The sequence below is a fragment of the Bombina bombina genome, chromosome 7 (genome assembly GCF_027579735.1).
Source record: "Bombina bombina isolate aBomBom1 chromosome 7, aBomBom1.pri, whole genome shotgun sequence".
NCBI lineage: Eukaryota > Metazoa > Chordata > Amphibia > Anura > Bombinatoridae > Bombina > Bombina bombina.
Window position 1 is genome coordinate 147069590 of NC_069505.1, and position 22314 is coordinate 147091903.

The 22314-nt window shown below is 40.9% G+C and overlaps 1 protein-coding gene across 9 annotated transcripts in view; it reads left to right on the forward strand.

Moving 5' to 3' along the window:
- ANO5 (anoctamin 5) overlaps positions 1-22314 on the forward strand; it is a 599368-nt gene that overhangs the window by 413177 nt on the left and 163877 nt on the right. For all 9 annotated transcript variants that reach the window (XM_053720371.1, XM_053720372.1, XM_053720374.1 and 6 more), the window contains one exon: positions 18637-18806. In XM_053720371.1, coding sequence (XP_053576346.1) covers positions 18637-18806 — 170 coding nt within the window. The remainder of the gene's footprint in view (positions 1-18636; positions 18807-22314) is intronic.

Here is a 22314-nt window from a genome sequence, read left to right on the forward strand (position 1 = left end):
CTAAGGAGTTACCTCAGACTGGTTTAAACCTGACCCTGATTCAGATATTTTTATTTTTTGTTTCTGTTTCTAAATCACTGAATTCATTTAAATGTGGTTTCTAAGTCTGAAAAGCAACTTGTGGTGCCTGTTAAAATATATAAGAACTTTCCTTTCCTTTCTAAATCCTTGTAGACCCAGTTTTCAACCCCAAGGTGAATACGACAATTTCTAGACTGTCAAAAAAGATTATTTCTTCTGTTAAGTGTGATCAGTCCACGGGTCATCATTACTTGTGGGATATTATCTGCTCCCCTACAGGAAGTGCAAGAGGATTCACCCAGCAGAGTTGCCATATAGCTCCTCCCCTCTACGTCACCCCCAGTCATTCTCTTGCACCCAGCATCTAGATAGGTCGTGTGAGAGGACTATGGTGATTATACTTAGTTTTATATCTTCAATCAAAAGTTTGTTATTTTAAAATAACACCGGAGTGTGTTATTACCTCTCTGGCAGAGTTTGAGGAAGAATCTACCAGAGTTTTGCTATGATTTTAGCCGGAGTAGTTAAGATCATATTGCTGTTCTCGGCCATCTGAGGAGTGAGGTAAACTTCAGATCAGGGGACAGCGGGCAGATGAATCTGCATAGAGGTATGTAGCAGTTTTTATTTTCTGACAATGGAATTGATGAGAAAATCCTGCCATACCGATATAATGTCATGTATGTATACTTTACACTTCAGTATTCTGGGAGAATGGTAATTCACTAGAATTACACTGTAAGAAAGACATAAAGCTGTTTAATAACTAGAGATTATGTTTAATGTTTTTGCTGGAATGTAAAATCGTTTTCATTTACTGAGGTACTGAGTGAATAAATGTTTGGGCACTATTTTTCCACTTGGCAGTTGCTTAAATCTGTTTTTTCTGTCAGTTTCTGTTCTCCCTCACTGCTGTGTGTGTGGGGGAGGGGCGCTTTTACTATGCATCAAATATTTCAGTCAGCAACTAATTGTATTCCCTGCATGATCCGGTTCATCTCTACAGAGCTCAGGGGTCTTCAAACTTATTTTGAGGGAGGTAATTTCTCTCAGCAGAGCTGTGAGAATTATAGTTTGACTGAGATAAAAACGTTTATTCTGTAATTTGTTTCCTGCTTTCAGAAATTGTTATCTTTGCTAATGGGATTAAACCTTTGCTAAAGTTGTGTTGTTTAATTGCTGAGGGGAACAATCCTTTGCTAAAACTGTATATTCTGACAAAGATTGATGCTATAACTTAATTATTTTAACTGTTATAATTTTTTTCTGTGCTTCTTAAAGGCACAGTTCGTTTTCATATTATTTGTAAATTACTTTGAAAAGTATTTTCAAGTTGCTGTTTATTTGCTAGTGTGTTAAACATGTCTGATTCAGAGGAATATCTCTGTGCTATATGTGTTAATGCCAAAGTGGAGCCCAATAGAAATTTATGTACTAAATGTATTGATGCTACTTTAAAAAACAGTCAATCTGTACAAATTGAACATATTTCACCAAACAACGAGGGGAGAGTTATGCCGACTAACTCGCCTCACGTGTCAGTACCTGCATCTCCCGCTCAGGAGGTGCGTGATATTGTAGCGCCGAGTACATCTGGGCGGCCATTACAAATCACATTACAAGATATGGCTACTGTTATGACTGAAGTTTTGGCTAAACTACCAGAACTAAGAGGTAAACGTGATCACTCTGGGGTGAGAACAGAGTGCGCGGATAATGCAAGGGCCATGTCTGATACTGCGTCACAGTTTGCAGAACGTGAAGACGGAGAGCTTCATTCTGTGGGTGACGGTTCTGATCCAAATAAACTGGACTCAGACATTTCAAATTTTAAATTTAAGCTTGAGAACCTCCGTGTGTTACTAGGGGAGGTATTAGCGGCTCTGAATGATTGTAACACAGTTGCAATCCCAGAGAAAATGTGTAGGTTGGATAAATATTTTGCGGTACCGACGAGTACTGACGTTTTTCCTATACCTAAGAGACTTACTGACATTGTTACTAAGGAGTGGGATAGACCCGGTGTGCCTTTCTCACCCCCTCCTATATTCAGAAAGATGTTTCCAATAGACGCCGCCACACGGGACTTATGGCAAATGGTCCCTAAGGTGGAGGGAGCAGTTTCTACTTTAGCAAGCGTACCACTATCCCAGTGGAGGATAGCTGTGCTTTTTCAGATCCAATGGATAAAAAATTAGAGGGTTACCTTAAGAAAATGTTTGTTCAACAAGGGTTTATATTGCAACCTCTTGCATGTATTGCGCCTGTCACGGCTGCAGCAGCATTTTGGTTTGAGTCTCTGGAAGAGACACTTCAATCATCCACACTAGATGACATCACACACAAACTTAAATTCCTTAAGTTAGCTAATTCATTTATTTCAGATGCCGTAATACATTTAACTAAACTTGCGGCTAAAAATTCAGGATTCGCCATTCAGGCACGCAGAGCTCTGTGGCTGAAATCCTGGTCAGCTGATGTTACGTCTAAATCTAAATTGCTTAATATTCCTTTCAAAGGGCAGACCTTATTCGGGCCCGGCTTGAAAGAGATTATTGCTGACATTACAGGAGGTAAAGGTCATGCCCTGCCTCAGGACAAGGCCAAAGCCAAGGCTAGACAGTCCAATTTTCGTTCCTTTCGTAATTTCAAAGCAGGAGCAGCATCAACTTCCTCTGCACCAAAACAGGAAGGAGCTGTTGCTCGCTACAGACAAGGCTGGAAACCTAACCAGTCCTGGAACAGGGGCAAACAGGCCAGAAAACCTGCTGCTGCCCCTAAGACAGCATGAATTGAGGGCCCCCGATCCGGGACCGGATCTAGTGGGGGGCAGACTTTCCCTCTTCGCCCAGGCTTGGGCAAGAGATGTTCAGGATCCCTGGGCGTTAGAGATCATATCTCAGGGATACCTTCTGGACTTCAAATCCTCTCCCCCAAGAGGGAGATTTCATCTGTCAAGGTTGTCAACAAACCTAACAAAGAAGGAAGCGTTTCTACGCTGCGTACAAGATCTTTTATTAATGGGAGTGATCCATCCAGTTCCGCGGTTGGAACAAGGACAAGGGTTTTACTCAAATCTGTTTGTAGTTCCCAAAAAAGAGGGAACCTTCAGGCCAATCTTGGATTTAAAGATCCTAAACAAATTCCTAAGAGTTCCATCGTTCAAGATGGAAACTATTCGAACAATTTTGCCCATGATCCAAGAGGGTCAGTACATGACCACAGTGGATTTAAAGGATGCTTACCTTCACATACCGATTCACAAAAGCCATTACCGGTATCTAAGGTTTGCCTTTTTAGACAGGCATTACCAGTTTGTAGCTCTTCCATTCGGACTGGCTACGGCTCCAAGAATCTTCACAAAGGTTCTGGGCACTCTTCTGGCGGTACTAAGACCGCGAGGAATTTCAGTAGCTCCGTACTTAGACGACATACTGATACAAGCTTCAAGCCTTCAAACTGCCAAATCTCATACAGAGATAGTACTGGCATTTCTAAGGTCGCATGGATGGAAAGTGAACGAAGAGAAAAGTTCTCTCTTTCCACTCACAAGAGTTCCCTTCCTGGGGACTCTGATAGATTCTGTAGAAATGAAGATTTACCTGACAGAGGACAGGTTAACAAAACTTCAAAGTGCATGCCGTGTCCTTCATTCTATTCAACACCCGTCAGTAGCTCAATGCATGGAGGTAATCGGACTAATGGTAGCAGCAATGGACATAGTTCCTTTTGCACGCCTACATCTCAGACCACTGCAACTGTGCATGCTAAGTCAGTGGAATGGGGATTACTCAGATTTGTCCCCCACTCTAAATCTGAATCAAGAGACCAGAAATTCTCTTCTATGGTGGCTTTATCGGCCACATCTGGCCAGGGGAATGCCATTCAGCAGGCCAGACTGGTCAATTGTAACAACAGACGCCAGCCTACTAGGTTGGGGCGCTGTCTGGAATTCTCTGAAGGCTCAGGGACTATGGAATCAGGAGGAGAGTCTTCTTCCAATAAACATTCTGGAATTGAGAGCAGTCCTCAATGCTCTTCTGGCTTGACCCCAGTTAACAACTCGGGGGTTCATCAGGTTCCAGTCGGACAACATCACGACTGTAGCTTATATCAACCATCAGGGAGGGACAAGAAGCTCCCTAGCAATGATGGAAGTATCGAAGATAATTCGCTGGGCAGAGTCTCACTCTTGCCACCTGTCTGCAATCCACATCCCGGGAGTGGAGAACTGGGAGGCGGATTTCTTAAGTCGTCAGACTTTTCATCCGGGGGAGTGGGAACTTCATCCAGAGGTCTTTGCCCAAATACTTCGACGTTGGGGCAAACCAGAGATAGATCTCATGGCGTCTCGACAGAACGCCAAGCTTCCGCGCTACGGGTCCAGATCCAGGGATCCGGGAGCGGTCCTGATAGATGCCTTGACAGCACCATGGACCTTCAGGATGGCTTATGTGTTTCCACCTTTCCCGATGCTTCCTCGATTGATTGCCAGAATCAAACAGGAGAAAGCATCAGTGATTCTAATAGCGCCTGCATGGCCACGCAGGACTTGGTATACAGATCTGGTGGACATGTCATTCTGTCCACCTTGGTCGTTACCTCTGAAACAGGACCTTCTGATTCAGGGTCCTTTCAAACATCAAAATCTAACTTCTCTGAAGCTGACTGCTTGGAAATTGAACGCTTGATCTTATCAAAGCGTGGTTTTTCTGAGTCAGTTATTGATACCTTAATACAGGCTAGGAAGCCTGTTACCAGAAAGATTTACCATAAAATATGGCGTAAATACCTATATTGGTGCGAATCCAAAGGTTACTCTTGGAGTAAGGTTAGGATTCCTAGGATATTGTCTTTTCTACAAGAAGGTTTAGAAAAGGGGTTATCCGCTAGTTCCTTAAAGGGACAGATCTCAGCTCTGTCCATTCTGTTACACAAGCGTCTGTCAGAAGTTCCAGACGTTCAGGCTTTTTGTCAGGCTTTGGCCAGGATTAAACCTGTGTTTAAAGCTGTGGCTCCACCATGGAGTTTAAACCTTGTTCTTAACGTTTTACAGGGTGTTCCGTTTGAACCCCTTCATTCCATTGTTATAAAGTTGTTATCTTGGAAAGTTCTATTTTTAATGGCTATTTCCTCGGCTCGAAGAGTCTCTGAGTTATCAGCCTTACATTGTGATTCTCCTTATTTGATTTTTCACTCGGATAAGGTAGTTCTGCGTACTAAACCTGGGTTCTTACCTAAGGTAGTCACTAACAGGAATATCAATCAGGAGATTGTTGTTCCATCCTTGTGCCCAAATCCTTCTTCAAGGAAGGAACGTCTTTTGCACAATCTGGATGTAGTTCGTGCCCTTAAATTTTATTTACAGGCAACTAAAGATTTTCGACAAACGTCTTCCCTGTTTGTCGTTTACTCTGGTCAGAGGAGAGGTCAAAAAGCTTCTGCTACCTCTCTCTCTTTTTGGCTTCGTAGCATAATTCGTTTAGCTTATGAGACTGCTGGACAGCAGCCTCCTGAAAGAATTACAGCTCATTCCACTAGAGCTGTGGCTTCCACTTGGGCCTTTAAGAATGAGGCCTCTGTTGAACAGATTTGCAAGGCTGCAACTTGGTCTTCGCTTCATACTTTTTCCAAATTTTACAAATTTGACACTTTTGCTTCCTCGGAGGCTATTTTTGGGAGAAAGGTTCTTCAGGCAGTGGTTCCTTCTGTATAAAGAGCCTGCCTATCCCTCCCGTCATCCGTGTACTTTTGCTTTGGTATTGGTATCCCACAAGTAATGATGACCCGTGGACTGATCACACTTAACAGAAGAAAACATAATTTATGCTTACCTGATAAATTCCTTTCTTCTGTAGTGTGATCAGTCCACGGCCCGCCCTGTTTTTTAAGGCAGGTAAATATTTTTTAAATTATACTCCAGTCACCACTACACCCTTGGCTTCTCCTTTCTCGTTGGTCCTTGGTCGAATGACTGGAGGTGACGTAGAGGGGAGGAGCTATATGGCAACTCTGCTGGGTGAATCCTCTTGCACTTCCTGTAGGGGAGCAGATAATATCCCACAAGTAATGATGACCCGTGGACTGATCACACTACAGAAGAAAGGAATTTATCAGGTAAGCATAAATTATGTTTTTTCCCACTGATAATGCCGGCTCATTTAAGGATTTAATTGATAAAAAGATGGAGCAAAATTTAAAGAGAGTTTACCTTCTTATTTTCTGTCCTCAAAGCAACTGATGTCTGGTCTGATAATTTATCTCATTTTTTGCCTGAAAATTAGAATATTGTGCCTTTTCTTTCAGATCTAAAAGTTACATATTTTTGTTTGTCTGCTACCTCAGCGTTTGCAGTATCAAAACTTTAAGTATTCTACAAAGCAAGATGTATTTCCTTACTTTCATGCTAAGAAACAATGATGGTGTACAGGCCCAAGCCTTTCTTGGAGGAAGGCTTTTTTGTCAGAGAGGTTTGGGCATAGTATTTCGCACAAATGGATTCTGTCTTTTTCACAAGGGCTATTTTCTGGAGTTCAAGAAGAGACCATGTCTTCCTTGCTTGGTAAATTTGTCAGCAAGCTCCTAGCAAAGGTGTCATCCAAGAGATTCCAGTTCAAGCACAAAACTAGGGAATTTTACTCACCACTTTTTCTAGTAAAGAAAAAGAAGGGATCCTGGATCTTCGTCCTCTGAATTAATTCCTGAAGGTTCAAAGCTTCAAAATAAAATCTGTACCTTCAGTAATTTAATTCTCCAGATGCTTTTCCTCTCTGTAGATCTGCAGAGTAGATTCCTCTCTGCAGAGTCGCACTTAAAATTCCTAATTTTTTCAGTTAGAGATCATCACTACCAGTTTGTAGCTCCTCCCTTCATCATTTCTACGGCACCAAGGGTGTTCACAAAAGTCCTGGTTCCCTTAATGACAGAATTGCATGTAAAGCGGATTTCTCTTGTAAGGTGTATCCAGTCCATGGATCATCCATTACTTGTGGGATATTCTCCTTCCCAACAGGAAGTTGCAAGAGGACACCCACAGCAGAGCTGCTATATAGCTCCTCCCCTAATTGCCATATCCAGTCATTTTCTTGCAACTCTCAACAAAGATGGAGGTAGTAAGAGGAGAGTGGTAAAATATAGATTCTCTTCTCTGGTGGCTATCTCGGGTCCATCTGTCCAAAGGTATGACCTTTCGCAGGCCAGATTGGACAATTGTAACTACAGTTGCCAGCCTTCTAGGTTGGGGTGCAGTCTGGAACTCCCTGAAGGCTCAGGGATCGTGGACTCAGGAGGAGAAACTCCTCCCAATAAATATTCTGGAATTGAGGGCAATATTCAATGCTCTTCAGGCTTGGCCTCGGTTAACAACCCTGAGGTTCATCAGATTCAGTCGGACAACATCACGACTGTGGCTTTCATCAATCATCAAGGGGGAACAAGGAGTTCCCTAGCGATGTTAGAAGTCTCCAAAATAATTCGCTGGGCAGAAAAACACTCTTGCTACCTATCAGCGATCTATATCCCAGGTGTAGAGATCTGGGAGGCGGATTTTCTAAGTCGTCAGACTTTTCATCCGGGGGAGTGGGTACTCCATCCGGAGGTGTTTGCTCAATTGATTCATCGTTGGGGCAAACCAGAACTGGATCTCATGGCGTCTCGCCAGAACGCCAAGCTTCCTTATTACGAATCCAGGTCCAGGGACCCGGAAGCGACGCTGATAGATGCTATAGCAGCGCCTTGGTCTTTCAACCTGGCTTACGTGTTTCCACCGTTTCCTCTGCTCCCTCGACTGATTGCCAGAATCAAGCAGGAGAGAGCATCAGTGATTTTGATAGCGCCTGCGTGGACAAGCAGGACCTGGTATGCAGACCTAGTGGACATGTCATCCTTTCCACCTTGGACTCTGCCTCTGAGACGAGACCTTCTACTTCAAGGTCCTTTCAATCATCCAAATCTAATTTCTCTGAGACTGACTGCATGGAGATTGAACGCTTGATTTTATCAAAGCGTGGCTTCTCAGAGTCTGTCATTGATACCTTAATACCGGCACGAAAGCCTGTTATCAGGAAAATCTACCATAAGATATGGCGTAAATATCTTTATTGGTGTGAATCCAAGGGCTACTCATGGAGTAAGGTCAGGATTCCCAGGATATTATCTTTTCTCCAAGAGGGTTTGGAGAAAGGATTATCAGCTAGTTCTTTGAAGGGACAGATCTCTGCACTGTCTATTCTTTTGCACAAGCGTCTGGCGGATGTTCCAGACGTTCAGGCGTTTTGTCAGGCGTTGGTTAGAATCAAGCCTGTGTTTAAACCTGTTGCTCCCCCATGGAGCTTAAATTTGGTTCTTAAAGTTCTTCAAGGGGTTCCGTTTGAACCTCTTCATTCCATAGATATCAAGCTTTTATCTTGGAAAGTTCTTTTTTTGATGGCTATTTCCTCGGCTCGTAGAGTCTCCGAGGTATCTGCTTTACAATGTGTTTCTCCTTATCTGATCTTCCATGCAGATAAGGTAGTTCTGCGTACAAAACCTGGGTTTTTGCCTAAGGTGGTATCTACTAAGAATATCAATCAAGAGATTGTTGTTCCATCATTGTGTCTTAATCCTTATTCAAAGAAGGAATGTCTTTTACATAATCTGGACGTGGTTCGTGCTTTAAAGTTTTACTTACAAGCTACTAAAGATTTTCGTCAAACATCTGCTTTGTTTGTTGTTTACTCTGGACAGAGAAGAGGTCAAAAGGCTTCGGCAACCTCTCTTTCTTTTTGGCTAAGAAGCATAATCCGCTTAGCCTATGAGACTGCTGGACAGCAGCCTCCTGAAAGGATTACAGCTCATTCTACTAGAGCTGTGGCTTCCACTTGGGCCTTTAAAAATGAGGCTTCTGTTGAACAGATTTGCAAGGCGGCGACTTGGTCTTCACTTCATACTTTTTCCAAATTCTACAAATTTGATACTTTTGCTTCTTTGGAGGCTATTTTTGGGAGAAAGGCTTTACAGGCAGTGGTACCTTCCGTTTAAGTACCTGCCTTGTCCCTCCCTTCATCCATGTACTTTAGCTTTGGTATTGGTATCCCACAAGTAATGGATGATCCGTGGACTGGATACACCTTACAAGAGAAAATACAATTTATGCTTACCTGATAAATTTATTTCTCTTGTGGTGTATCCAGTCCACGGCCCGCCCTGTCATTTTAAGGCAGGTCAAAATTTTAGATTAAACTACAGACACCACTGCACCCTATGGTTTCTCCTTTCTGAGCTTGTTTCAGTCGAATGACTGGATATTTCAGTTAGGGGAGGAGCTATATAGCAGCTCTGCTGTGGGTGTCCTCTTGCAACTTCCTGTTGGGAAGGAGAATATCCCACAAGTAATGGATGATCCGTGGACTGGATACACCACAAGAGAAATAAATTTATCAGGTAAGCATACATTTATTTTTTTGTAATTTATTATTTAGACAGCATTCTTCTTCTGGCAGATTCCTTGGATCAGGCCTATTCTGGCAGATTCCTTGGATCAGGCCTATTTCTCCAACATTGGTGTGTCCGGTCCACGGCGTCATCCATTACTTGTGGGAATATTCTCTTCCCCAACAGGAAATGGCAAAGAGCACAGCAAAAGCTGCCCATATAGCCCCTCTTCAGGCTCCGCCCCCCAGTCATTCTCTTTGCCGCTCTGAACAAGTAGCATCTCCACGGAGATGGTGAAGAGTATGTGGTGTTTAGTTGTAGTTTTTATTCTGCTATCAAGAGTTTGTTATTTTAAAATAGTGCCGGTTTGTACTATTTACTCTAAAACAGAAAGGGATGAAGAGTTCTGTTTAAAAGAGGAGTATGATTTTAGCAGCAGTAACTAAGCAGTATGATTTTAGCAGCTGTTCCCACGCAGGACTGTTGAGCCCAGAGAACTTCAGTTGGGGGGAACAGTTTGCAGACTTTTCTGCTTAAGGTATGACTTGGCCATTTTCTAACAAGACTGTGTAATGCTAGAAGACTGTCATTTCCCCTCTTGGGGATCAGTAAGCCATTTTCTTAGACTCTTAACAGAATGAAGGCTTATTATGGGCTATACACTGGTTGACACTCTTGTGGGCTAAATCAATTGCTTTATTTAAGTTTTTTATGAAGTTTGAAGTGATTTCTAAAACTTTTATTGTTGGGGAACGTTTTTAGGCGCCAGGCAGGAAGGGCCTTTCACTATAGTAGGCAGAGCCTCATTTTCCCGCCATAATTGCGCAGTTTCTTTTGGATGCAGTGCATGCAGCTGCATGTGAGAGGGTCTGGTGATCATTGAAAACGTTCCTGGAAGGCTTAATTTGGTATCGTATAACCCCTAAGGACAGGTGAAGTCGCAGCAAACGCTGTGGCTGGGACTGTAGTGGGGTTAAAAGTTGTTAATTGATTAAACGGCTCCGGTTTCCTCATTTAAGGGGTTAAAAGCTTGGGGTGCAATACTTTAAAGGCATTAAGACACTGTGGTGAAAATTTGGTAAAGATTGGATATTTCCTTCATAGTTTTTCACACATTCAGAAATAAAGTGTTCTCTGTTTAACATTTAAAGAGACAGTAACGGTTTTGTTTAAAAACGTTTTTTTTGCATTATTAGCCTGTTTAAGCCTGTCTAACACGTCTGTACCTTCAGATAGAACATGTTCTGTATGTATGGAGGCCAAGGTGGTCCCCCCTTCAAATGTATGCGATAATTGTGCCATGGCGTCCAGACAAAGTAAGGACAGTACTGTCACATTTAATAAGGTTGCCCAAGATGATTCCTCAAATGAAGGTAGTGGGGATAGTTCTTCATCTTCATCTTCTCCTTCTTTGTCAACACCAGTTATGCCCGCGCAGGCGACCCCTAGTACATCTAGCGCGCCAATGCTTGTTACTATGCAACAATTAACGGCAGTAATGGATAATTCCATAGCTAATATTTTATCCAAAATGCCAGCATTTCATAGAAAGCGTGATTGCTCAGTTTTAAATACAGTGGAGCAAGAAGACGCTGACGATAATTTATCTGTCATACCCTCACACCAGTCAGAAGTGGCAGTGAGGGAGGGTTTGTCGGAGGGAGAACTTTCAGATTCAGGAAGAATTTCTCAACAGGCAGAACCTGATGTTGTGACGTTTAAATTTAAGTTAGAGCATCTCCGTGCATTACTTAAGGAGGTGCTAACTACACTGGATGATTGTGACTCTTTGGTCATTCCAGAAAAATTGTGCAAGATGGACAAAAGCCAAACGCACAACTATTCCCATTGAGGACAATTGTGCTTTCAAAGATCCTATGGATAAAAAATTGGAGGGTTTGCTTAAAAAGATTTTTGTTCAGCAAGGTTACCTCCTCCAACCAATTTCGTGCATTATTCCTGTAACTACGGCGGCGTGTTTCTGGTTCGATGAACTAGAAAAGTCGCTTAATATGGAGACTCCATATGAGGAAGTCATGGACAGAATTCACGCACTTAAGTTAGCTAATTCCTTTATTTTAGATGCCGCTTTGCAATTAGCGAGATTAGCGGCGAAAAATTCAGGGTTTGCAATTGTGGCGCGCAGAGCGCTCTGGCTGAAGTCTTGGTCGGCGGATGTATCTTCCAAGACAAAATTGCTTAATATCCCTTTCAAAGGTAAGACCCTTTTTGGGCCAGAATTGAAAGAAATTATTTCAGACATCACTGGGGGGAAGGGCCATGCCCTCCCACAGGATAGGCCTTTCAAGGCTAAGAATAAGTCCAATTTTCGTTCCTTTCGTAATTTCAGGAACGGACCGGCTTCTAACTCGGCAGCCTCTAGACAAGAGGGTAACGCTTCCCAGGCTAAACCAGCTTGGAAACCAATGCAAGGCTGGAACAAGGGTAAACAGGCCAGGAAGCCTGCTGCTTCTACCAAGACAGCATGAAGGGGTAGCCCCCGATCCGGGACCGGATCTAGTAGGGGGCAGACTCTCTCTCTTCGCTCAGGCTTGGGCAAGAGATGTTCCGGATCCCTGGGCACTAGAAATAGTCTCTCAGGGTTATCTTCTAGAATTCAAGGAACTTCCTCCAAGGGGAAGGTTCCACATGTCTCGCTTATCTTCAGACCAAATAAAAAGACAGGCATTCTTACATTGTGTAGAAGACCTGTTAAAGATGGGGGTGATACACCCAGTTCCAACTGTGGAACAAGGTCAGGGGTTTTACTCAAACCTGTTTGTAGTTCCCAAAAAAGAGGGAACTTTCAGACCAATTCTGGATTTAAAAATTCTAAACAAATTTCTCAGTTCCATCGTTCAAAATGGAAACCATTCGAACAATTTTACCTACAATCCAGGAGGGTCAATATATGACTACCGTCGATTTAAAGGATGCGTACCTACATATTCCTATCCACAAAGATCATCATCAGTTCCTAAGGTTCGCCTTTCCGGACAAACATTACCAGTTTGTGGCTCTTCCATTCGGTTTAGCCACTGCTCCCAGAATTTTCACAAAGGTGCAAGGGTCCCTTCTGGCGGTTCTAAGACCGAGGGGCATTGCAGTGGCACCTTATCTAGACGACATTCTAATTCAAGCGTCGTCTCTTTCCAAGGCAAAGGTTCATACAGACATTGTTCTAGCCTTTCTCAGATCTCACGGGTGGAAGGTGAACGTAGAAAAGAGTTCCCTGTCTCCTTCAACAAGAGTTCCCTTTTTGGGAACAATAATTGATTCTTTAGAAATGAAGATCTTCCTGACAGAAGTCAGAAAGTCAAAGCTTCTAAAGCTTGTCAAGTTCTTCACTCTATTCTGCAGCCTTCCATAGCTCAGTGCATGGAAGTAGTTGGTTTGATGGTTGCAGCAATGGACATAGTTCCTTTTGCTCGAATTCATCTAAGACCATTACAACTGTGCATGCTCAATCAGTGGAATGGGGACTTTGCAGACTTGTCTCCACAGATTCAAGTAGACCAGCTGACCAGAGACTCACTCCGTTAGTGGTTGACTCAGGATCACCTGTCTCAGGGAATGAGTTTCCGCAGACCAGAGTGGGTCATTGTCACGACCGACGCCAATCTATTAGGCTGGGGCGCGGTCTGGGATTCCCTGAAAGCTCAGGGTCTATGGTCTCGGGAAGAGTCTCTTCTTCCGATAAACATCCTGGAACTGAGAGCGATATTCAATGCTCTCCGGGCTTGGCCTCAACTAGCGAAGGCCGGATTCATAATATTCCAGTCAGACAACATGACGACTGTAGCTTACATCAACCATCAGGGAGGAACAAAGAGTTCCTTGGCGATGAGAGAGGTATCCAAGATTATCAAATGGGCGGAGCATCACTCCTGCCATCTATCTGCAATTCACATCCCAGGAGTAGACAACTGGGAGGCGGATTATCTGAGTCGTCAGACTTTTCATCCGGGGGAGTGGGAACTCCACCCGGAGGTCTTTGCCCAGTTGACTCAATTATGGGGCATTCCAGACATGGATCTGATGGCGTCTCGTCAGAACTTCAAGGTTCCTTGCTACGGGTCCAGATCCAGGGATCCCAAGGCGACTCTAGTGGATGCATTAGTTGCGCCTTGGTCGTTCAACCTAGCTTATGTGTTTCCACTGTTCCCTCTCCTTCCCAGGCTCGTAGCCAGGATCAAACAGGAGAAGGCCTCAGTGATTCTGATAGCTCCTACGTGGCCACGCAGGACTTGGTATGCAGACCTGGTGAATATGTCATCGGCTCCACCATGGAAGCTACCTTTTGAGACAGGATCTTCTAGTACAAGATCCATTCGAACATCCAAATCTAGTTTCTCTGCAGCTGACTGCTTGGAAATTGAACGCTTGATTTTATCCAAGCGTGGGTTTTCAAATTCTGTGATAGATACTCTGGTTCAAGCCAGAAAACCTGTGACTAGAAAGATTTACCATAAAATATGGAAAAAATATATCTGTTGGTGTGAATCCAAGGGATTCTCCTGGAGTAAGATTAAAATTCCTATGATTCTCTCCTTTCTCCAAGAGGGTTTGGATAAAGGGTTGTCAGCGAGTTCTCTAAAAGGACAGATTTCTGCTTTATCTGTGTTGTTACACAAACGACTGGCAGCTGTACCAGATGTACAAGCTTTTGTACAGGCTTTGGTCAGAATCAAGCCTGTTTACAGACCCATGACTCCTCCTTGGAGTCTAAATTTAGTTCTTTCAGTTCTTCAAGGGGTTCCGTTTGAACCTTTACATTCCATAGATATCAAGTTACTATCTTGGAAAGTTCTGTTTTTGGTTGCTATTTCTTCTGCTAGAAGAGTTTCTGAATTATCTGCTTTGCAGTGTGATCCACCTTATCTAGTGTTCCATTCAGATAAGGTTGTTTTGCGTACTAAACCTGGTTTTCTTCCAAAAGTAGTTTCCAACAAGAATATTAACCAGGAAATAGTTGTTCCTTTTCTGTGTCCAAATCCAGTTTCAAAGAAGGAACGTTTGTTACACAATTTAGATGTGGTCCGTGCTTTAAAGTTCTATTTAGACGCAACAAAGGATTTCAGACAAACTTCAGCTTTGTTTGTTTGTTGTTTATTCTGGTAAGATGAGAGGACAAAAAGCTACTGCTACCTCTTTCTTTCTGGCTGAAAAGCATCATCCGATTGGCTTATGAGACTGCCGGACAGCAGCCTCCTGAACGAATCACAGCTCACTCTACTAGGGCTGTGGCTTCCACATGGGCCTTTAAGAACGAGGCTTCTGTTGATCAGATATGTAAGGCAGCGACTTGGTCTTCTCTGCACACTTTTGCCAAATTCTACAAATTTGATACTTATGCTTCTTCGGAGGCTATTTTTGGGAGAAAGGTTTTGCAAGCCGTGGTGCCTTCTGTTTAGGTAACCTGATTTGCTCCCTCCCTTCATCCGTGTCCTAAAGCTTTGGTATTGGTTCCCACAAGTAATGGATGACGCTGTGGACCGGACACACCAATGTTGGAGAAAACAGAATTTATGCTTACCTGATAAATTACTTTCTCCAACGGTGTGTCCGGTCCACGGCCCGCCCTGGTTTTTTAATCAGGTTTGAAAAATTTCTTTCTCTATACACTACAGTCACCACGGCACCCTATAGTTTCTCCTTTTTTTCTCCTAACCGTCGGTCGAATGACTGGGGGGCGGAGCCTGAGGAGGGGCTATATGGGCAGCTTTTGCTGTGCTCTTTGCCATTTCCTGTTGGGGAAGAGAATATTCCCACAAGTAATGGATGACGCCGTGGACCGGACACACCTTTGGAGAAAGTAATTTATCAGGTAAGCATAAATTCTGTTTTTCACATAGACATTTTACTTCAAACACTTCAAAGACACGGTTGGTTTATAAACTTCGAGAAAAGTCATCTTGTTCCTTCATAAGAATTATTGTTTCATGGGGGCCCAGTTCAACACCTTAAATGGAATTGTCTCAAGAAAGTGTTTTCTGAATCTGCGACAAGTCAAATTTTTGACAGCCCATCAGTGGATAAGACTTCTGGTTCATATGTCATTGGTAATATATATGGTGAAATAGGCAAGGTGGAGGATGCGTCCTTTTCAAAATCCTTTCCTCACAAATTGCAGCAGTCTTTCTCAGCAGATTCTTTTTCCTTGGAACCTAAGGCAAGCCTTACATTGGTGGATGCCAGCAAACCCAGATGGGGAGCACTTTGTCAAGGAATGTTTGCTTAAGAAGCATGGGACATGCAGGATCAGGATCTACCTTACTCAAATCTTTTGGAAATCAAAGTGGTTTCTCAAGATTTGCTAGCCTTTCAAGGACATCTAATAGGAAAAGCAATACAGATTGTCAGATAACAAGATGATCACTGCCTATATTCAGTTTCAGGGAGGGACAAGAAGTTTAGCTGCCCTAAAGGAGGTCTCTCACATCTTCAGCTGGGCTCAGGGTCATGTTCCTCTACTTGCTGCAGTTCATGTTCTAGGAGTGGAAAACATTGCAGCCGACTTCCTAAGCAAAAGGCAAGTCTCTCCGTCAGAATGGCAAATCAACAAGTGGTTATTTCGAATGATTGTCAACAAATGTTTTCCAGAAATAGAGCTAATGGAGTCCAAAGTGAATCATCTTCAAAACCATTTCAGTTGCAGAGTTGGATGTTTTGGTAATTTGGGGTGCCAACCTTTGTGTAATAAAGATAAACAATGACTTCCTCACACAGCCTTATGGACTGTATACTAAAAGCAAAACCATCTCCAGCTGAAGCTCACAAGCAGGCTTTCTGCTGGAAATTGCTGCTGTAGTGTGGGAAGTGGGTTGGCACAGCTTGCTCAGAAACATTGGCTGCAGAAAGTTAAAGCACTTGAAAGTGATTCAGCATAGCTGTAAAACACTGACTAGAAAATGTCACTTAAACATCCCTATGTAAAAAAAGAAAATATTTTTCCTCAAAATTTCCTCCGTAGTCGCATCCTACTGTAAAGGGACTTTAAGCAGCCACTCAGGATGCTAGTCCCAGGACTTGCAAGAGAGCATGCACACGCATGTATTTCTCGCCATAGTTCAAGGAAGTTTATTATGAAATCCTGCAAGATTTAAGTGAAATCCCAGCAAAGTGTGACATCAGCACTGAGGAAGCAGTTTTGCTGTTTTTTTATTTATTTTTTAAACATGCAGCTGAAGGATGCATTTAAGGTAATAGATCTTCCTTTTTACATAAGGATGTTTAGGTGAAATTTTCTTGTCGGCTTTTTACAGCTATGCTGCATTACTATCATGTGATTTAGCATATGGTTATTATGTCCCTTTAAAGGGACAGTCAACACAAACATTGTTATTATTTAAAAAGATAGATAACGCCTTTACTACCCATTCCTTAGCTTTGCCCAACCAACATGGCTTATATTAACATACTTATACTTTATAAATATTAAACCTCTAAATTTCTTTCTGTTTCTAAGTCCCTGAAGACAGCCCCATGATCACATGCTTTTGTATTTGATTTTCACATCAGGGGAAGCTAGTTTATGTGAGCCATATAGATAAAATTGTGCTGACGCCCGTGGATTCTAACAACACAGCAGTAATTGGCTTAAATGTAAGTCAATAGATAGTCATGTGATCAGGGGGCACTCAGAAGATGCTTAGATACAAGGTAATCACAGAGGTAAAAAGTGGATTAATATAACTGTGTTGGTTGTGCAAAACTGAGGAATGGGTAATGAAGGGATTATCTATCTTTTAAACCAATAAATATTTTGAGTTGACTGTCCCTTTAAGTTTTGAGTCTGATCGTAACTGGGATATATAATAATGTAAAAGTATCACTTGGATTAGAATTAATTCATTTGCATACAGGCACAGACAGTAAATGCAAAGCTGCAGTATAATTATTGCAATTATGAAGCATGTAGCAAAAGCATCTCTGAGATCAAAGGGACACTAAACCCAAACATTTTCTTTCATGTTTTGGGTATGAATACAATGTTAAACAACATTCCAATTTACTTCTATTGTCTAACTTGCGTCATTCTTTAGATATCCTTTGTTGAAGAAATATCAATGCACATGGTTGAGCCAATCACACGAGGCATCTATGTGCAGCCACCAATCAGGAGCTACTGAGCCTATCTATATATGCTTTTCAGCCAAGGATATCAAAAGAATGAAGCAAATTAGATAATAGAAGTAAATTCGAAATTTTATTAAAATTGCATGTTCTATCTGAATCATGAAAGAAAAAATGTGGGTTTCATCTTTCATGTTCCTTTTAATATATGATTAAGTGTGTACCTTTATATGTTAAATATTCATTGTAAAGTGTCTATCTTTTGCTTACATATGCATGTGTGTAAATATGTGATTGGAGATATTCTGGTACACAAAAAAACTTCAATGGCATTTCTGTCTTGTAGGAAATGTTGAAGAAATGTATAATGCATGTTTTTTTTTCTTTCTTTTTTTAAATTCCTCACCCCTTTAAATGCAATCAGTGCTGCAATTTCATTCCCAACACCTTTTTTTTTTTTTAGACCTTTTGATGGCAAAAACCAAAGCTAGCAATATCATTTACTGTAAATCCAGGCATCTCTATGTGAAGGTGGTGCCACCTAATGTTAAACTTGTGCCTTGCAGTACATAGATATCAGAATCTTAGACTGAATGCAAGTTTGTGTGCATATGTGTATATATGATGACATTTAGTTGTTCTAGAGCTCCACTCTTTCTATTTATTAACTTACAATGGTGTGTGTGTGTGTGTGTGTATATATGTGTGTATATATGTGTGTATATATATATATATATATATATATATATATATATATATATATATACATATATATATATATATATATATATATATATATATATATATATATATATATATATATATATATATATATATATATATGTAAGAGAGAGATGTATATACTGTATCTATATTGACTTTGTAATACATTTTGTGATTCTGGATATCTGTGCATTTGGGATCTTTTTGCCTTGAATTAGCTAATCATAATACCCTGATCATTCTTTATTTAGGTAATGCATGAGTCATTGCAGGTTAGGATGCTTTGTTTAAAAAAAAAAAAAAATAGAGAGATATGCAAACACTTTTAATACTGGTACAGATTTTGACATTAATGAGATACATACAAAATTTTAAATATTTAATTTGCATGTCTTTATTTTACAGAAATCCCTAGAACCCATCTGGAATATGAGAACCGACTTACCATGAAGATGTTCCTCTTCCAGTTTGTAAACTACTACTCATCTTGTTTTTACGTGGCGTTCTTCAAGGGCAAGTTTGCCGGCTTTCCCGCAGACTACACTTACATGTTCAACAAGTGGAGAAATGAAGAGGTAAGATTTTGCTTTCATCATAAAACTCTGGAGGGTGAACTGTCATTTGTAATAATGTAGAATCAAACTAATCTGAAATTGACCATTTTCCTTTTTATTTGTATTTTGCCTTTGTCTTTCTCATGGTTTTGTTGATTTTTGAGTGTTACCAAGAAAAGACTTACTCTTTTCCATTGTACTTTATGTATGTTAGAATCCATTAGAATAAACCAACAATAATGCATTTTTGCATAAAGTAGGACAACTCTGCCCTTGGTTGACGTTCTTTGGGTAGTAGACAATCCCATATTACTATTTTATGGAAATAATTTCCTTGCTTTGCTGGGATCTTCTATTTTGAAGGTCTGTCCATTATTTGTGTGTCATGGACTTGGCTACAAATGTAGAGCAGAATAACTGTATATAAAGTCTCATTTGCCATTTACCAGCCCATTCTTCCAATTTTTGTTTATCCCCTTGCAAAACAATTACACCCTACACTGACCTAATCACTTTACACACCTTTGAATAATCTGCAAAAATATAGATGTTGCTATGTAATCCTTCCATCAAGTGTTTTTTTTATAAAACATTTTTTTTAAAAAGGACAAGGCCCAGCACTGATCTCTAGGGACCAAACTAATTACTGGCATTGTGTCAAACGCCTTGGCAAAAATAAAAAAAAATCAGATCAACTGATTAACCTTTATCTAACTTTTTGCGTACTTTCACATAGAACAGGGCCCAGCACCGATCTCTAGGGACCACACTAATTACTGGCACTGTGTCAAAAGCCTTAGCAAAATACAAGTAAATCACATTAACTGATTCACCATTATCTAACTTTTTGCTTACCTCCTCATAGAATCTAATCTTATTTTTTCAAATATACTCTTGAATATAACCCCTTCTAGTATCTTCCCCATGATGGATGTTAGGCTTACTGTCTATAGTTTTCTGGATCAACCCTGCTTCCCTTTTTTAAAAGTAGCACTACCCCAGTTACGGGGTACTATGCTTGAGGATAACAAGTTTAGAAAAATTAAAAGCAGAGGTTTGGATTAGTCACAGTCAGTGCTAAGTTCCCTTAATGACCCTTGGGTATATTCAATCTGAACCTGGAGCTTTATTTACCTTGATATTATCCAGTTTTTTTCTCTCCCATTGGTACCCCTTTTGTGTATACTGAAGGAAACAAATGGTTTAGCACCTTAGCCCTGGTAACTGTCAATCATGTCACCTTTCTCACATTTTAATGTACCTATATTTTTCCTTTTTAGATTTTTTGATATTTATATACTTTAAAAAAAAAAAAAAATTTTCTCTTTGGCAATAACTTTTATTTCTTCTACAAGATACGACGAGTCCACGGATTTCATCCTTACTTGTGGGATATTATCCTCCTGCTAACACCACAAGTAAGGATGAAATCCGTGGACTCGTCATATCGTAGAAGAAATCAATTTATCAGGTAAGCATAAATTTCCTTTTCTTCTACAAGATACGACAAGTCCACGGATTTCATCCTTACTTGTGGTGTTAGCAGGAGGATAATATCTCACAAGTAAGGATGAAATCCGTGGACTCGTCGTATCGTAGAAGAAATCAATTTATCAAGTAAGCATAAATTTCCTTTTTCAAATTTGACTAATCTGATCGCCCTTTTGCATGCATTTGTTACATCCCTTACTGCCCCAACGGTTAATTGGCCACTAAACCCAAAATCTTTCTTTCATGATTCAGATAGAACATACAAATTTAAACAACATTACAATTTACTTCTATTATTTATTTTGCTTCATTTTTTAGATATCCTTATTTGAAGAAAAATCAATGCACATGGGTGAGCCAATCACATGAGGCTTCTATGTGCAGCAACCAATCAGCAGCTACTGAGCATATCTAGATATGCTTTTCAGCAATGGATATCAAGAGAATAAAGCAAATTAGATAATAGAAGTAAATTAGAAAGATGTTTAAAAATGCATTCTCTTTCTAAATCATGAAAGAAAAAATGTGGGTATCATGGCCCTTTAACCCCTTAATGACCAGACCATTTTTCAATTTTCTTACCCTTAATGACAATGGCTATTTTTACATTTCTGCAGTGTTTGCGTTTAGCTGTAATTTCTCCAACATAGGTGTGTCCGGTCCACGGCGTCATCCTTACTTGTGGGATATTCTCTTCCCCAACAGGAAATGGCAAAGAGCCCAGCAAAGCTGGTCACATGATCCCTCCTAGGCTCCGCCTACCCCAGTCATTCTCTTTGCCGTTGTACAGGCAACATCTCCACGGAGATGGCTTAGAGTTTTTTAGTGTTTAACTGTAGTTTTTATTATTCAATCAAGAGTTTGTTATTTTAAAATAGTGCTGGTATGTACTATTTACTCAGAAACAGAAAAGAGATGAAGATTTCTGTTTGTATGAGGAAAATGATTTTAGCACCGTAACTAAAATCCATGGCTGTTCCACACAGGACTGTTGAGAGCAATTAACTTCAGTTGGGGGAACAGTGTGCAGTCTCTTACTGCTTGAGGTATGACACATTCTAACAAGACGATGTAATGCTGGAAGCTGTCATTTTCCCTATGGGATCCGGTAAGCCATGTTTATTAAGATAGTAAATAAGGGCTTCACAAGGGCTTATTAAGACTGTAGACTTTTTCTGGGCTAAATCGATTCATTATTAACACATATTTAGCCTTGAGGAATCATTTATTCTGGGTCATTTGGTATCGTATTCCCCTTTGGGCTTGGTTGGGTCTCAGCAAAGCAGATTCCAGGGACTGTAAAGGGGTTAAATATAAAAACGGCTCCGGTTCCGTTATTTTAAGGGTTAAAGCTTCCAAATTTGGTGTGCAATACTTTTAAGGCTTTAAGACACTGTGGTGAAATTTTGGTGAATTTTAAACAATTCCTTCATACTTTTTCGCAATTGCAGTAATAAAGTGTGTTTAGTTTAAAATTTAAAGTGACAGTAACGGTTTTATTTTAAAACGTTTTTTGTGCTTTGTTATCAAGTTTATGCCTGTTTAACATGTCTGAACTACCAGATAGATTGTGTTCTGACTGTGGGGAAACCAAGGTTCCTTCTCATTTAACTATATGTATTTTATGTCATAAAAAAATTTAGTAAAAATGATGCCCAAGATGATTCCTCAAGTGAGGGGAGTAAGCATGGTACTGCATCATCCCCTCCTTCGTCTACACCAGTCTTGCCCATACAGGAGGCCCCTAGTACATCTAGTGCGCCAATACTCCTTACTATGCAACATTTAACGGCTGTAATGGATAATTCTATCAAAAACATTTTAGCCAATATGCCCACTTATCAGCGAAAGCGCGACTGCTCTGTTTTAGAAAATTCTGTAGAGCATGAGAACGCTGATGATATGGTTTCTGAAGGGCCCCTACACCAGTCTGAGGGGGCCAGGGAGGTTTTGTCTGAGGGAGAAATTTCAGATTCAGGAAACATTTCTCAACAAGCTGAACCTGATGTGATTACTTTTAAATTTAAGTTGGAACATC